The 17,250-nt window shown below is 33.3% G+C and overlaps 1 protein-coding gene across 1 annotated transcript; it reads left to right on the top strand.

Moving 5' to 3' along the window:
* Positions 1 to 833: 833 nt before the first annotated feature.
* Positions 834 to 11,354, top strand: LOC136205885 (uncharacterized). Its single transcript, XM_065996726.1, has 5 exons — positions 834 to 942; positions 1,026 to 1,097; positions 8,362 to 9,913; positions 10,118 to 10,651; positions 10,811 to 11,354. Exons 3-5 carry the CDS (start codon positions 8,374 to 8,376, stop codon positions 11,011 to 11,013), a joined length of 2,277 nt encoding a protein of 758 aa, XP_065852798.1. The 5' UTR covers positions 834 to 942; positions 1,026 to 1,097; positions 8,362 to 8,373; the 3' UTR covers positions 11,014 to 11,354.
* The last annotated feature ends 5,896 nt before the right edge of the window (positions 11,355 to 17,250 follow it).

Here is a 17,250-nt window from a genome sequence, read left to right as displayed (position 1 = left end):
TTAAGAATATAGTTTAATGAGCTAATAAACCAAAATTATGAGATTAAAAGATTGTCGCGGCAATGCCATTATATTCAACTTCTTGGGGCTAATAACCTCTATCTCAAGTGTCCTCCGCATGAAGATTTTCCAGACTTGAATGTTTATGAACTACTTGAATTCAACTGGAAATGTTTTCACTTTGGCATTACATTTGAAGATTGTTAAAATTATTGACCTCTTGAGTATCTGTTGAAGAATGCAAGAGTGTTGGAAAAATTGGTTATTGTATTAGAAGATCGTGCTATTGTTGCTATTTTTAATGGGTAATTAGATTCTATTTTCATTAATTACTTTCTAGTTTGAAGTGCATATATTAGTTTCTGATATTAAAGGAGAAAATGCATGTCATATAGGGATAAAAATGAATGGAAAAGGCTAGATGATTGAGGAATTAATTATTAATTATTGGCCTTTCTTTTGGTAATATTTGTTTTAAATCGGGTCACGGCAGGTTTAAACCGGGTACAGGGCAAAGTCATGTTTATACAAATGACTTGCTCCATTAGGAACTAAATTGAGCATGTAACAACTGGGATGGGATCCAATCTATTTTAAAGACATTCTGATTGTCAGCTAATTTTGACATTGATGCATTAGGTAACACTGAGTGGGGCCATTCGGGAAGAAACGGCGCAAAGCTCTCTTTATATAGGTATGTAAAGCTGTCTTTGTTGCTCTGTATGTTGTATTTACCATTACTTGCTGTCATCTTAAGGTTAAATGTTGATTTCTGATTGTGTATAAAGAATTTGATAGTTGTCTGCACAACTTCAATTCTGATTTTGTTGTTTGGTTTATGGAAGAGGAATTTCAAGGCGTTATAAACTAGACTACAGAGGTTGGGGCAGAGCTGGTCTTAAAATTCAAAGATCAGTGAAAAATTTCCAGCTGAAATTCGAGGTATATATATATAAATTCCAACACTTTCAAAGGAATAAGATGATGAGGAAATTATGGTTGTTGATCAGTAATTTCTTGACTAGGACAATGGAAAGGAAACAATTTGCAGCTTGGAAGGGTTGGGAAATCAAAGTTTGTCATGGATTTCGTTTCAGGTGCATATTCTCTTTACCCTTTTTTAAATGAAATATTTGTAAAAATGCTTTAGTGGTAGTTGATATGATTATACGTCACAATCTCTGTCCGTCTGTCTGTCTGTGTTTATTTTACAGTTTAATGAGAAGTTGAGTCCCGCCATCTTTTATTCAGTTCCATCTTCCTAGGGAAGTAATCTGCTAGAAGAAAAGATTATTTAGAAATGGCCATCTTGAAATCATATCGAAAACATGTCATTACCATCTCTTTGTGCCTTTTCAGTGTGCTGTTGGTTTCCTGTTCAATATCGTGTCAGAGTGCTTCAGCCATAGTTTGTGGCAGAAACTAAAACTCAGAAGCAAGTTAGTCTTAAAATTTCAATTTGGTAATATTTCTTAACATATTACACGTACAAAACCATCAACTAGAGGTGTTATATCTCTTAAAGGCATTCTGTTGACTTTCCACTACTGAAATTAACATGAATACTAGTTCAAAATACGATAACACAATTTGAAGAGATAACCCGCTTAAAATAACCAGTTTTGCTTGATTATCTTGGAATACACAAGCAAACATAACACGATTATAAACATGACAATTGTTGAGAATACACCAGTTCCCTGTTCGAGACTGATAATGTAAACACAGTCAGGAGACTGTGTTGTGTATGTATATCAATTAGGTTTATATTTACTAGGGTAAATAATTTATTAGTCTCCTAGTTTTTACCTAACACACTGTTTAGTCCCCCTATTTTGAAGAACACATTTTAAGGTCCCTATCTTTTGCCAATATTAACTTTATGGTCTTTTTATCTATTTTTTTAGATTTTTAACCGAACATATCTCGGTTTTATGACTGCCACGGTACAATACAAGTTGACCATGTTACTTTGTTATTTTATATATATCTGTTTATGCTACTAAAATATAACGATTACAAGTCTAAAAAAACTAGAGAAAAGGACCAAATGGTTAATATTGGCAAAAGCTAGGGGCCTTATAATGTGTTTTTCAAAATAGGAGGACTAAACAGTGTGTTGGGTAAAAACTAGGGGACTAATAAATTATTTACCCTATTTACAAACTATAAATAGAGATCCTTGTAATTCACGATTGATTTAAGTTAATAATAACACAGTTGTTATTTATTATATGCTATTAGTGCCTTTTAAGGTTTAAACACCAAAACAAAAAAAGAAATCCTTGCGACTAGTTCCAACTCGTCTTCTTCCTCGACTTCATCAAATTCAACTGCTTCGATGGCTTCAACTATATCCGTCGGCCTTGGTGCTATGCCAAATCTCTCTCACTGTTTGTCCGTCAAGCTTACATCTACTAGTTTTCAACTAGAATTAACTCTGCGAGGTTGTCGGTTATACAACCATGTCGATGGAACCAAATCCCCTTCCTCGGATTGTGATGCGTTTGCAGTATGGCAACAATTGGACAGGCAAGTCCAGTCGATTATATTTCAATCAACTGGTTACTTTAGGACCACCAATATCCTCTGATGACTTCGTAGATTGTATTCTGTCAGGTCTCGGGCCTAGTTACCGTTCGTTTGTGAGAGCCTTTGAAGCTCGAATGCTTTCAATTACTTATAACGAGGTGTATAGGTTACTTTTGAGTGAGGAAGTCCAGATTAATAAGGAGGCCAAAACATAAATCTCTCTTGTCGCACCATTTGTTCAGTATGCAGCTGGCAGAGCGTTTTCGCCACGAGGTCGTGGCCGTGGACGGACAGGCAAAGGAGGACGACAACAAGGACAACATCGCAATCAGTCATGGAATGGAAATTTCGGCTATGGCAACTATGGATACGCTATATCGACTCAACAACAATATGGAAATCAGGGTACGAAGTTTGCTCCATCAGTTTCTCGCACATTGACATGCTACAGTTGCAAAGGAAAATGGCACATCTCTCATAGTTGCTCTTCACCTACTTATTATCAACCAAATCGAAGCATTCAGAATCCGGAGTCTAATCTTGCCGCCAATCAGAACCCTCCCCAATAGTCATGGATTATGGATGTAGGAGCTACATATCATCTGACATCGAATCTGGAAAATCTCAATCTCCACTCGGAGTATTAGGTCCTGAAGAAGTCATAATTGGTAACAGTTCTAAACTCTCTATTCACTCGGTGGGTTCATTTAAGTTTCTTTAACTGCTTTTAACAATATCTCTGTTGAATTCTTTTCTGACTATTTTGTTATTAAGGATTTGGCAACGAAGGAAACCATCTTCAAGGGACAAAGTAAAGATGGCTCTACTACCTACCAATTTTTTCTCCAATACCAGTTCAAATACATTTAGCTGCTTTATCTACTTACCATGCTCGTTTGGTCATGCAACTGTTCCAGTAGTTCGAAATTTATTAAACTCTAATGTTATTGTTTCTTCTGATAATAAAACCACCTCTCTTTGTGAGGCTTGTTCAATTAGCAAAAGTCACAAATTGTCTTTTACTCTTTCATCTTTTGTTGCTACTCAACCGTTAAAATTGATTTGTTCGGATGTATGAGACCAATTAGAATTCAATCTTTTGATGGCTATTCGTATTATGTGGTATTTTTTTTTATCATTATATCAAATATACATGGATTTATATGCTGAAGAAGAAGCCAGATGTGTTCAATGTTTTCACAAAGTTTCGAACGATTGTGGAAAAATATTACGGGGTTCCAGTTTAAATCTTTCAATCCGATTGGGTTCCAATTAAAATGTTTGAATCTTTTTTTTTTTTGGTAGGGGAGTATCGTGCTTTGACTACTTATTTGTCTCAGAAAGATGTTTCTGTCCACACACCCCTGAACAAAATGGTTGTGCAGAACGTAAACATAGACAAATTGTGGAAACTGGTTTGACTATGCTTAATCATGCGCATTTACCACCCTCATTTTGGTCATTTGCGTTTGAAACTGTTGTATATGTCATTAATCATTTACCTTCTTCATCTCTTGATTTTGATATTCCATATTGTGTCTTGTTTAAATCATTGCCTGATTATTCAGAAGGTAAACCTCACAAAACCATCCATCTTTTTCAGCGGGAGTTGTAGTCCAAATCTGATTCAAGAGCTAAGCTACAATTTGGGGGTCCCATATGTCGCTGTTCCTGAAAAATACCTTGGTTTGCCGTGTATTGTGGGGTGGAGTAGAACATAAATTTTCAACTACTTAACGGAAGCCGTAACTAAACGATTCAGAGGGTGGAAGGTATGGTTCCTGTCGCGAGCAGGGAAAGAGGTTCTGATTAAGTCAGTGTTGCAATCACTTCCGGCTTATGCTATAAGTCTGTTTCTTATTCCCCAGTCGACATGTGACGAGCTTGAATGTACGATGAATTCCTTTTGTATGGGCAGTGAAGGAACTTGAAAGAAGGGAATTCACTGGCGATCTTGGGACCGTCTCTGTATTCCAAAAAAGTTTGGTGAAATGGGGTTTAGGAAGTTACATCACTTCAACCTGGCTCTTCTTGCAAAACAAGGCTCGAGACTATTAACAAATCCAGATTCTCTTATGGCAAAGGTTTATAAAGCACGCTATTGCCCTAATACAACCTTTCTTGAAGCATCGCTCAAAGACATCCTAAGTTTTGTGTGGCGAAGTATACTCGCGGTCGGGATTTGGTAGCTCAAGGTGCTTGTCGAGCCATCAGAAACGGAATGAGTACTCAGGTGTGGGGCGACCCGTGGCTGCCAGCGGCTAATCCACTTGTTGAATCTGAGATGGTGGGCGATATGGTTGAGACCGTGGTAGCAGGTCTTCGGTGTACACATACTGGGAAGTGGGATGAAGATATCTTGGCTGATCTGTTTAATGAAAGAGATCGCACATTGATTCAAGCCATTCCCTTTCCTCGATAGATCACATCAGACTCCTGGTACTAGTATTATGGAAAGTCTGGGGTATATAGTGTGAAGAGTGGTTATCGTCTAAATTTGTGCCCCTCTACTGATGTTGCAGCTGTCCTGAATGTGGCATGGAGTTCTATTTGGAATCTTGCGCTTCCACTGAAGGTACGTTTCTCCTGTGGAGAGCTTATGCAGATTGTCTGCCTACAAGAAAGGAACTTAACCTCCTAAGAGTTCCAATTCAGGCCTGTTGTAATTGGTGTAATGCAGACTCTGAAGACGTTCTCCATGCTTTGGTTTGATGTGAGAAGGCCAGGACGGTGTGGAATTTTTCCAGAATCGGGGATATTAGCGCCACAGTCCTTTGCTTTAAACAATTTTGGGAAGTAGTGTGTCAATCCGACAACCGCTGCACCATGGAAGAAACGATGATGCTATGTTGGTTGATCTGGCAATCGCAATAACTGGACGTGGAACCAAGTGTTCTCCCCGGCATCGGTGCTCTTTAGTAACACGACGACTCTGAAATCCCGGTGGCAGCAGGCCCGTCTTTTATGTCAAAAATCTATGGCATCTGGTCATTTCTGTTCTTCACAATGACTGCCTCCGCCGATAGGCAAAATCAAGATAAATTTTGATGCTGCTCTGTTTGTTGATAGGATTCTTGTGGGATTCGGTTGGATTGCTCAGGATGAAAGTGGTTATTTTGTGGCCTGTTGCAACGGAATTCTACAGTGCAGCTAGGACGCTCTACTTGCCGAAGCTCTGGCATGCCGAAAGGTACTGAGCTGGATTAAGGATCATCGCTGGAGTGACATTTTGGTTGAAATTGATTCCCAGCTCGTGGTACAAGGGTTATTATCTAATACCCCTAATTTTTCCACTCCAGGCTTTATTATTGATGACCGTAAATCTTTATTAAAAGATTTAGTTAACTGTAATGTCAGGGGATACTACTGCACATGTGTTAGTCTGTGTTGTAGGCTCTATGTCTGATCTCGGAGTTTGGCTGCAGGAGCCGCCTCCTTTTCTGTGTAACGCTTTGATTTCAGATCTATATATCAACTTTATCTTAAAAAAGAAATCTCCAAAGTTACTAATCTGATACAAATTTCGTCGGTACTTCAAGAACTTTAAAAAGAAATAAAATTTATTGAAATGACTAAGTATAGTTTTAATTGTAATATTCTGAAATGGCTAAATAGGAAAATAACTAATATTTAATTCCTATTAAATTATGTCCAATCAATTTGACAACTATTAAATTTCTTTTGGTATTTCTTTTTAAAAGTAGAAGATTACAACTAAGATCCACTAATTTTTATGGAATTGTAATTGATAAAAAATTAAATCGATTTTGGTTGATTGTAATTAAGATGGGATGATGTAATTGAAATTAATAATGATTTTTATCAATTTTGGTCTTACGATTAAATTCCCATCAATTGTAATTAACAAAAAAATTCATTAATTAGAGTTGAATAAAAAAATCACTAAAATGATTAATCTAGCACTAATATGGTACTTGAAGAATTTTGGAAGGAAATAAAATTATATCGCAATTACTAAATAGGAAATTAAATCATTGTTTAATAGTAATATTTCGAAATGGCTAATTAGGAAAGTAACTAATATTGAATTCCTAATCAATAGACAACTATTAAATTTCTTTTTGTATTTCTTTTTAAAAATGGAATATTATAACTAAGATCCTCTAATTTTTATGGAATTGTAATTGATAAAAGAATTAAATCAATTTTGATTGATTGTAATTAAGATGAAACAATGAAATTGTAATTAATAATAATTTTCATCAATTTTTTAATCTTACAGATTAAATTCTTATCAATTAGAGTTGAACAAAAATAAATAAATTCTAAAGTTACTAATTTAGCATTGATTTTGACCGTACTTCAAGAATTTTGGAAGAAAATAAAATTATACCACAATGGCTAAATCGGAAATTAAATGGTCTAATACATCCCCAACTCCCAAGTTGTTCGGAAACTGCAACGGATCATTTGAACTTCAAAATGCTACAACTAACCTTTTTAACTTACTTATACGAGACAAATAACTGTTGAAATGCCATATGGCAGTACGTGATAGCAAGATGTTAATTATAACATTTTGGAGTTCCAATCATGTGCGGCCAAGTGGTATTTAAGAGGTAATTTATTCCAAATAAGTACGTTGAGAGGGTAGTTAAATGTCAGTTGTAGTTTTTGGACAACGTGAAAGGACTGAGATTATTATGCAAAAATTAAATCATTGTTTTAATTGTAATATTTATAATGATTAGATAGGTAGATAACTAATAGTACACTCAAATTAACTTTTTACTAAAATATGGGCCAAATTTTTCAAAAAAAAAAAAGATTAAATATTATTCAAAATAATTCAAAATTCTTAAAGTTAATATTGCTTTAATTTCTCCTAAATTTAATATTACTTCAAGAATTTTGGAAGAAAATAAAATTATATCAAAATAGCTAAATAGGAAATTAAATTATTATTTTAATTGTAATATTTAAAATGATTAAATAGGAAAATAACTAATTTTAAATTCCTACTAAAAATTGACAGCTATTAAATTTCTTTTTATCTTCCTTTATAATGAAATATTAAAATAATTAAATTTGAAACTATTCATTGTTAAGGAAAACCCACTCCTAATTTTCATCAATTAGAGTTGAATTAAAAAATTCCTAAAATTATTAATCTAGCACTAATTTTGATAGTACTTGGAAGGAAATAAAATTATACCATAATAGCTAAATAGGAAATTTTTAGGTAAATAAGCTAAATAGAAAATTAAATCATTATTTTGTAATCTTTTAATGGCTAAATAGGAAGATAACTAATATTACATTCCAATTAACTTTTGACTAAAAAACATTTCTTATGATCTTCCTTCATAATTAAATATTAAAATAATTTAATTAAAGGGATTTAATGTAGTAAAATGGAAACAATCCATTAATTTTGTTATTGCCATTGCCATATTTCGGTTTCCTTCTTCTTCACCAAAACCCACTCCTAAGTTGTCATTCTTCTACTATTCTTCTTCTTCTTCATCTGCTAGGGTTTCCACAAACTTCATTACCATTCTGAGTCAAGGAGACTTTGAAGCAAAGGCAACACTTTTTCTTTCTTGGATTCCTAATAAAGGTACACTTTTCTTTAATTTTTTTTATGGGGTTTGTTGTAGAGATGGATACCAGGTTCTAAATTCATGGTGCTTATTGTTTCATTTAGAGAGAGCATTATGCCACAATGGTCTAGTTCTAATTCTGCTTGATTTTCTTGTTGTTTTTTGTTGTATAGGTATGATTTTGCACTTGTTTTTATGATACTGGGTTTCCTCTAGAGGATTTGTATGCTTGAAACTCATGATAAAATTGCTTGTTGTTTCATAGGTTTTTGTTCTAATGGAGAAAATTGCTGACCATATAAAACCGGTTGAGTTAAAGCAAGAAAGCATACGGAAGACAAGGTTTGATGGTTTTCAATCGAAAAATAAACATATTTCTGATCTTGGAAAGTGGATTGAGGACTTCTCTTTGAACCTTAATTCAAAACAAAGACAATTGTATGTGGCTCTAAAAGAAATTGATGTAATGCTTAATTTGAAAAGGGAAGAACTGGACTCCATGCATAATGAGCTTGCTATGAAAAAAATGCAATTGGGTACAATTGAGAAGTCGATAGAACAACAAAATGAGGAATTCAAATCACATGAGGAGAATTTGGGTTTGGTAAAGGTGAAATTTGAGGAGTCTTGCAAGAACCTTTCTATCAAAAATAAGCAATTGGAGTCGGTGAAGGAGTCACTTCAAGTACACTATAAGGTTCTCACCATTAAAAAGAACCAATTGAGTACAGTTGTCAAGTCTATAGAAGAACGTACTGGGCAGCTCAATTCAGAAGATATGAAATTGCTTTGCGTGAAAGGAAAACATGAAAAGTGTTGCCAAGACCTTGCTGTGAAAACGAAGCAGTTAGAATCAGCGCAAAAGGAGCTTGAAGTGATAGAGAAGGAAGTCGAAAAGGTGAAAACTTATGCTGCAAATTGCAATGAAGAACTTGAGCTGAAACAGAAGGGTTTGGCTATGGTAAAGAGTTGCATATGTGATTGCAATATTGAGCTTGAGTTGAAGCAGAAGCAGTTGGAAACACTGCAGGGATTAAGCACTGAAGTACTTGCTAAACGGAAGCAATATGACATGAATAATTGCTCCGAAGTGCTCAAATTGAAACTGAAACATCTCGATTCAGTTTCTGAAGAGCTTCAATCTAAAGAGAAGCACCAAGATGCAATATATAAGGCTATCAACAAGTGTTCTGCAGAGCTGAAAAAGAAACAGACAGAGGTGGAGTTTCTTGACAAGTCTATTACTAAGCTCTCATCAAAATTTGGATGGAAAAAGAAGAATTTAGTTTCTATCGAAAAGCGCATAAAATGGCTTACTGGAAAACTTAGATCAAAAGAAGAAGATTTCAATTCACTCAAAGCAACAATGAGAACATACTGTAAAGATCTTGAATTGAAAGTGAGGGAATTCAATGCTATTCGAGAATCCATTAGAGAGCGAAATGAAGAACTTGCATTGAAGGAAAAGTTTCTGAAATCAATTCAAATGTCCATCACAGAGAGAAGTGAGCAGCTTGAACCTATGAAGGAGAACCTTGATCTGGTAAAAATATCCTTGAAAGAATGCTCCACGGAGCTCGAGTCAAAAAAGAAGAACCTTGAATTGGTGAAAATATCCTTGAAGGAATGCTGCAATGACCTTATTTCAAAAGAGGCAGAATATGATTCAATGCAAAGAACGATTTGTGGATTACGTAAAGACCACGAAGAAAGGGAGAAGCACTTTGATTCACTCAAAACTACTTTGGAAGAACGCTCAAGGAAACTTGAAATGAAAGAGAAACAGTTTGAAGCATGTCTCAAGAAGTTCGAACCTTGTAAGTTGTTTTTCGCTCATGATCCCTAACTTTGTATAGAAGCCCTTTAATATAGGCTTAGTTTCTAAAACTTGGTAGGACATTTTCAACATATAGATGCTTTGTGTGAGAAATGTTAGAACTCATAATTGCTATTAATGGTATCATACTTGAAAATTCTTATGAAATTAGTTCTGATTAATGTATTCTTTCTCCATGCGACAGTTGATTTTCATCTGGAAGCACATCAACCAGATAATTCTTGCACTGCAAATTCTCAGTCTAGTACTAGCATTGATGAAAAGACTTTTCCGTCGATACTAACAGATGACATGTGCGACAATGATTCGTTGCCCAATGAAGTTTTAGCTGCTCTTAAGTCATCTGCAGACCCGGCAATGTTTGTTTTGTGTGTGATGCAAGATTCATATTCCCATTGTAGCAAAAATTGTGGTGCCGGACTAGATACAAGTGTGAAGACTAAGATTCTATTAATGGAGAGGCTGATTGAAGTCTCACCAACAATAAGTCCTGCAGTGAAAGCCCAAGCTGCAAAGCTGGTTGTTTCCTGGAAAGCAAATTTAAGCTCGGGAACTGAGAAGTTAACCGAAATTTGGGCTTTTCTAATGTTTTTGGCTGCATATAAACTGGTGCACCATTTTGGAGGGGAGGAGATCTTAAAACTTGTTCTGGCTGTTGCTTCTCAGAGAAATGCTCCTAATATATGTCGGCTCCTAGATTTCACAGATAAGATTCCCGGTATTATTTTCTAACTATGGATTCCCCATCTAGTAGCTCTGGTATTATAGTTGTAATATGCATCTCTTGGTTAATTATAATTTATAATTTGGTTTAATTTTATCTGCTGCATCTTTTTTCTTTGATAGTTGGTTTCACTGATTTTCTTGTGTTATGCAGAGATTATAGAGAGGCTTATTGAAAGAAAGCAAGACATAGATGCAGCTAGATTTAGTCGCATTACTGAGCTCGAAAATCGAAAAGCATTATGCAGCAGAGCTGCCTCCTTGCTTACCCCTGCTTCTTTCAACACTCAACGCCAGTACCGGGATGGATTGCTATTCGAAGGTAAGAGAAAGCGTGCTAGGACAGGTACACCGTAATCACATGATTATGCTACTGCTGGATCAAAACATGAATGAATTTGAATCCATGGATGCTGCCGAGGTGAAAGAGATTGTAGTTTTGCTAAAATAGAGCATGTAAAGTTTTTGTCAAGTGCTGATTTAGATTACAGAAACAACTTTAAAAACGCTTCTACATACTAATCATTTCCATGCTCCTAAGTAATGCAATGAACTATATATATATCCCTTGTTGGAGGTCTCTAATACTTGACAGTTACACACCTGAGAATGAATCATGTTTTCCAATTTATGCGTCCTTTGTTATGTTTGGACAACATTTTTAGTATTGAATTACTAATTGAAGTAATTGATTTGCATTTATGTTGTTTGAATATGAAAATGGGAAATGTGATTGTGATGTTAAGGTAGCATAGTAAAATATATTGAAAGGTAATCCCAGTTGGTAGAAGATGTTACTAAAATGAGTAGAATTATGTGCAAAGTGGCACCAAGTTGTATGCCAAAATCCCAAAATGGCTGCTGCTCCAAAATTGCCCCTATTTGCTCCCAAAATCCCCTAGTTCGTTTGACACTTGTTCTGCACCAACCAACCCTTTTCATTTATCTTTAAATTGTACCCAAGCTGCTGATTATACCCAGTATTTGGATTCATCAGCTGCTGCACATTGGCTGGGGTTGGATTGATCAGCTTTTTGATAAGCATTAATTGTTTGAAATACATTTAATCTGCAGTTGCCAGTTGGTTTTTCATATTCGTTTGAGTTAATCTTCATTAAGGTACAAAAGGAAGAAAGTAATTCATTCATTACTCCCAAGACATGATAACATATAGATATTTTCCTTGTCTGTATTGCCTATTTAGTAGCTGAATTTAACTTCACTTTGATCTGTCTCAGTCATGGATTACATGGATTGTTGTATGAATGATCCAATTCTTTGCCTTGAAAGTCTTGTATCATTAGGTTGTGGAACATAGCTGTTAAAAGACCAAGAATAACACGTGTACGGCCTTGTTGTGTTCATTTCATTAGAACTTTTGACGGTATAACAGGTGAATTAGCGAAGGTTCTGTATTCTGGCATCAGCCTTCCATTCGGTGACGTGGCTGTTAATTTGGAACATAGTTTGTCTGTTACAGAAATGCGGATTGTTCACCGTTGATTTGTTAGATTGAACACTTTTTATATAGTAATTGACTATTAGTTATTCTTTGTTATTGACTTGTTTGTTCATATTTTCCATCCCTAAGGTCAAGTGATTCATAGTTGTAGAATGACTTGGATATTTCTGGGAATTATTGGAGGGGCTGTAATCGATCTCTCTAGCCACATCCAATATGCATCTTGATCCTCATTTTTCATGTGTTTATCATACTATTATTCCTTTGAGAGCATTATTCTGTGAAATGAGAAACAAGCTTAATGCTAGAAATGAGAAAGATCGTTAATACTTAGGATGCTAAGTAATACATATAGGGGCTTATGCTTGGAGGATAACTCGAAGAAGACGATATCAGAGACAAAAAGTAGCCAATGTCATTTAATAACCTCTTATTTTTGTCCAATTACACTCAATAATATCATATTTGTTTCCAATTTTATTCAATAACTACAAAATTTTAAATCTTCTTAGAATTTTAAAAGTTTCTAATTATTTTAGGGATTAAATCCAACAAAACCCTAGGATTCTCAATTTGACTATGGAGAAACTCTATTTTTATTTTTGTACAATTAAGTTAAAACTTTATAACTTACTATAAACTATTTTATTTAATAAGATTAAGGTAAATTTCAAAGGTTAGTGGTTTTATTTTTCAAAAACAGTAGTTTTGAGTATTAAAATAATTAATCAAATTTATAGTTAGATTATAGGGATTAAGTGTAAAAATACCCCTAACATTTACTGTTAAGAGTAATTTTACTCCTAACATATAAAATTGTGCAATTTTACCCCCTAAGTTGGCATCCAAGATCAATTTTACGCCTAAAGTTGGCAAGTTGGGTCAATTCCAGACATTATTCTAAAACATAGATATTCTGTTCCTTATTCTGCACTAATTGCATATTGGTTTGTTCTAAAAAAAAATTTCATATTTTCTGTGATTTAATAATAGATTTGGAGATTAATATTTATAAGTTTCGTGAAATATTTGAATTTTTTTTGTCCAACTCGTACAAAAAAAACAGTATATATTTTGGGTTAAGGTGCAAAAATACCCCTAACGTTTTGGGTCAGGAGCAATTTTACCCTTAACGTCTAAAATGGTGCAATTTTACCCTTAACTGTCTTTTCGGTCATAAACCTTGTCATCTACACTTCACACATGCGTTATTCTATTAGTAACAAATCACAAACATATGTTGGGATGTGAAAAAAATAAGAAAAAAATATTAAAAATATAATGTATTTTGTACAAATTACACAAAAAAATTCAAAAAATTCACCGAATTTATAAATATTAATCTCCAATTTTATTATTAAATTACAAAAAATATTATATCATTTTTTTAGAACAAATTGATATGTAATTGGTGCAAAATAAAGAAAAAAATGACTATTTTATAATAGTGTCTGAAATTGATCCAATTTATCAACGTTTAGTCTGAAATTGATCCAATTTATCAACGTTAGGGATAAAATTGCTCTTGCCTACAAACATTAGGGGTAAAATTGCACCATTTTAGACGTTAGGGGTAAAATTGCTCCTGATCCAAAACTCTAGGGGTATTTTTGCACCTTAACCCTTATTTTTATTTTTTTTTATGTCTAATCATATATTTGTGATCTATTATTAATGAGTGATAAAATAATCCACATGTGAAGTGTAAATGACAAAATCCATAGCCGAAAAGACAGTTCTTGGGACATGGGTGCTCACCCCGTCCAAGTTCTTTCTCGTCCCAATTTCTATAAAAAAAAATGTAAAATTACATAATTTTATATATTAGGAATAAAATTGGTCCTAATAGTAAATGTTAGGATATTTTGCACCTTATCCGTAGATTACAAATGATTACTACATTCTGCACATTCAGAATAACATTTTATGCCGAATGTTTAAGAGCTCGAGATTTTATTTTAAATTATATTCTTTTTTTTATGAAAATTTAAAATAATATTCTTGTATATAGTTTTTTAAAAAAATAGTTATAGAGAATAAATATCAATTTAACACCAGCAAATTATATATTTTTTCTGAGATAAAAGTTTTAAAAATATTTTTGCAAAGATATATTGCTTTTTATATTGTGAATTACTCAATACCGTCTCAAATTACCTCTTATCGTCCCATTTGGACTTTTTTGCCATTCTCATAATTTTTGATAAAAAAACTAAAAATTCTTTCTCTAAAATCAAAAACTCGAACAATAATAATTGAAATTATGAAAATAATTGATATGCGACAATCCGAATCCTGAAAATGGATGATTATGAGTCGGAAACAATAAAATTTATATTTTTTTTCTTAAAAAAATCATGAACATAATGCATATTTTTTTGTGACGATTAGCATTTTTCGTGACAAAAAATTAGAGAATTTTATATTTTCCGTCACTAAAAGGTCTACGATTGTGCCTAGGCCCAATTTTGGTCTAGGTGGGTGCCAGATCTGCCCAGCCAATGGGCTAGGCAGATCCAGCACCCGTCCCACAACTGGGTAGATCCAGCATCCGCCCAGCCAATGGCTTGGGAGGATATACCACCCGCCCTGTCTGGGCGGCTTCTGGATCCACCCAGTCCAATGGTGGGACGGGTGCTGGATCCGCTCAGCCCATTGGCTGGGCAGATCTGGCACCCACCTAGACCAAAATTGGTTTTTTTTTTTTCCAAAAGGACAAAATTGTCCAAATAGGAACGGTAAGTAGCAACACCCTTTATATTTAACCCAAAACCTCAACTCCTCCTCAATTTTTAAAAGTTCTTAAAAATTCTCTATTTTTATTTAGTTTTTTTTTGGTAAGAAACTCTATTTTTATTTAGTTGCATTCAACAACTTTTTTTTTTTCTAATTGCATTCAGTAACTTCTTATTTTTTTTTATCTAATTCCATTAAATAATTCTAAAACTCAATTGCCATGAACTTTCAAAAATTCATAATTATTTATCTATTAACGATTTAAATGCAATTTGGACAAAAATAAAAAAAAACTCATTTGAAACATCAAATTTTTTTTTTTTTTTTGACAAAATTCACAAGCAAAACATCAAATTCCTATGGAAAATAACAAAAGTATGTTACTCAGAATATATAAGTTGAAGATTCCAGAGTTATTAGTAAGTGTAGAAACTTAATTATCACCAGGACATCATCAATTTCAACACATGTATCAAAACTTTCCTCCACTCTTACTAAATAAATCTTTTTTGTAACATCTAAAACCATAAATACTAATTTATCACAAAAAATACCATAATCAGTAGCGAATAAAGGATTACCCGGTTGGAGGCCGAATTTACATGTGCATTCGCAAGGAAAATTTTTTTTTTTTACTAAATCGAACTTGCTCAATTTTTTTATATATATGCATATTCTAATTTGAAAGGTCAAAAACCAATTTTTAAGTATTAGATTTCTATTAAGAGTCCTAACAAGTAAAAAAATGGATTTAAAGGGCCGAACAAATTCAAAAAATTAAAAATTTTGATTTCAAATGATCTATCAGGCCAAAAAAATTACTAATTTGGATTTAAGCAGGACCTAACAGGTTAAAAAAATTAGAAAATTTGATTTAGAGATGCCTAACATGCCAAAAAAAATTATAAATTTGGATTTAGAGAGGCCTAACAGACAAAAAAAAAAAATTAGAAATTTGGATTTATTAAGTATCTAATATGTCTAAAGTATTGAAAGTTTGAATTTTGGACAAGTCTAACATTTAATCTATTGCTTTTTATATTTGACCAGAACCTCAACTGCGCTCTCCTGAATTTTTAAAAGTTCTTTAAAAATCCTTTATTTTTGTTTAGTCGCATTCAAATAACCCTTATTTTTTTCCAATTGCACTAATAATCCTTTATTCTTATCTAATTATATTTAATAACCCTAAAGCTTCAATTGTCTTATGAACTTTAAAAGATTCCTAATTATTTGTCTATTTGGCATTGTTTTGGCCACGTAACGAGCACTTTGACACGTGGCAGAGAACGTGTCTCCCATTTTCGACACAAATTCTATTGAAAAATAGAAGGTAATTAAATGCAATTGGATAAGAATAGAGACTCGTTTAGAATTCAGAATACAGTTGAAAGTTTTGGTACAAATACATAGATGTTTAGGCCAATGTATTTCAGAATTTTTACTATACTCAGTAGTCGAACCAAAACGGAGTCATTTTGGCATCCTAAATTAAATTTTAGCAATGACACTAAACTAAATTAAATCAAACAATGAAACAATAATAATAGGTTGAAAATATACATAAAAAACTGGGTGCAAATTTGAAACCAAACAAAGGGCTGAAAACGGTGTCATTTTTCTAATTTTTATACAGCATCCTAAATTAAATTAAATCAAATAATGAAACAGTAGTACTAGGTTGAAAAAAATACATCACATTAAACATTAATTTATCAATTAATATTTTCAATATCAACCCTAGTTATGGAATTTAAATAAACCGGACGATGTTAAAAACCATAATATGGAAATTCTAAGAATTAAAGTTTGTTAATATTATATTTACTAGGGTAATTAATTTATTAGTCCCCATATTTTGACAAAACACACTGTTTAGTCTCTGTATTTTCAAAAACACATGGTATGGTCCCTAACATTTTTCTCAGTGAACTGTTTAGTCCTTCCGTCTGTTTGTTAGATTTTTTTTACCATTTATGACTTCGGAAATGACTAAATTACCTTTTACTATTTATCTTTAAACTTTAGAAAAGGAAATCTAATTTAGAAGAAGAAGCTATTTGTGTGGAGAACAAGAAAAAGAATAGACCTAATGCTTACGAAGTTGAACGATTAAGAAGAAAATTAAGAAGAGGAACACTCAAGTTGATTTCAGATGCATTAGAGTTTAAAGGAAAGGAAAATAGATGAAAAGAAGAACGCAAATCCAAATTGACTAACAAAATCTTCATGAGAGTCTAACGGCAGGGACTAAACAGTTCACAGAGAAAAATGTTAGGGACTAAACAGTTGATCGAGAAAAAGGTTAGGGACTTTATCATGTGTTTTTGAAAATACAGGGACTAAACAGTATGTTTTGTCAAAATATAGGGACTAATAAATTAATTACCCTATTT

Source organism: Euphorbia lathyris, chromosome 9, assembly GCF_963576675.1.
Source record: "Euphorbia lathyris chromosome 9, ddEupLath1.1, whole genome shotgun sequence".
NCBI lineage: Eukaryota > Viridiplantae > Streptophyta > Magnoliopsida > Malpighiales > Euphorbiaceae > Euphorbia > Euphorbia lathyris.
This window is presented reverse-complemented; position numbering and strand designations above follow the sequence as displayed.

Coding starts and splice junctions, on each gene's coding strand:
- LOC136205885 (XM_065996726.1), top strand. CDS start 8,374: ATGGAGAAAATTGCTGACCATATAAAACCGGTTGAGTTAAAGCAAGAA. Junction 9,914..10,117: donor TCTCAAGAAGTTCGAACCTT/GTAAGTTGTTTT, acceptor TCCATGCGACAG/TTGATTTTCATCTGGAAGCA. Junction 10,652..10,810: donor TTTCACAGATAAGATTCCCG/GTATTATTTTCT, acceptor TGTGTTATGCAG/AGATTATAGAGAGGCTTATT.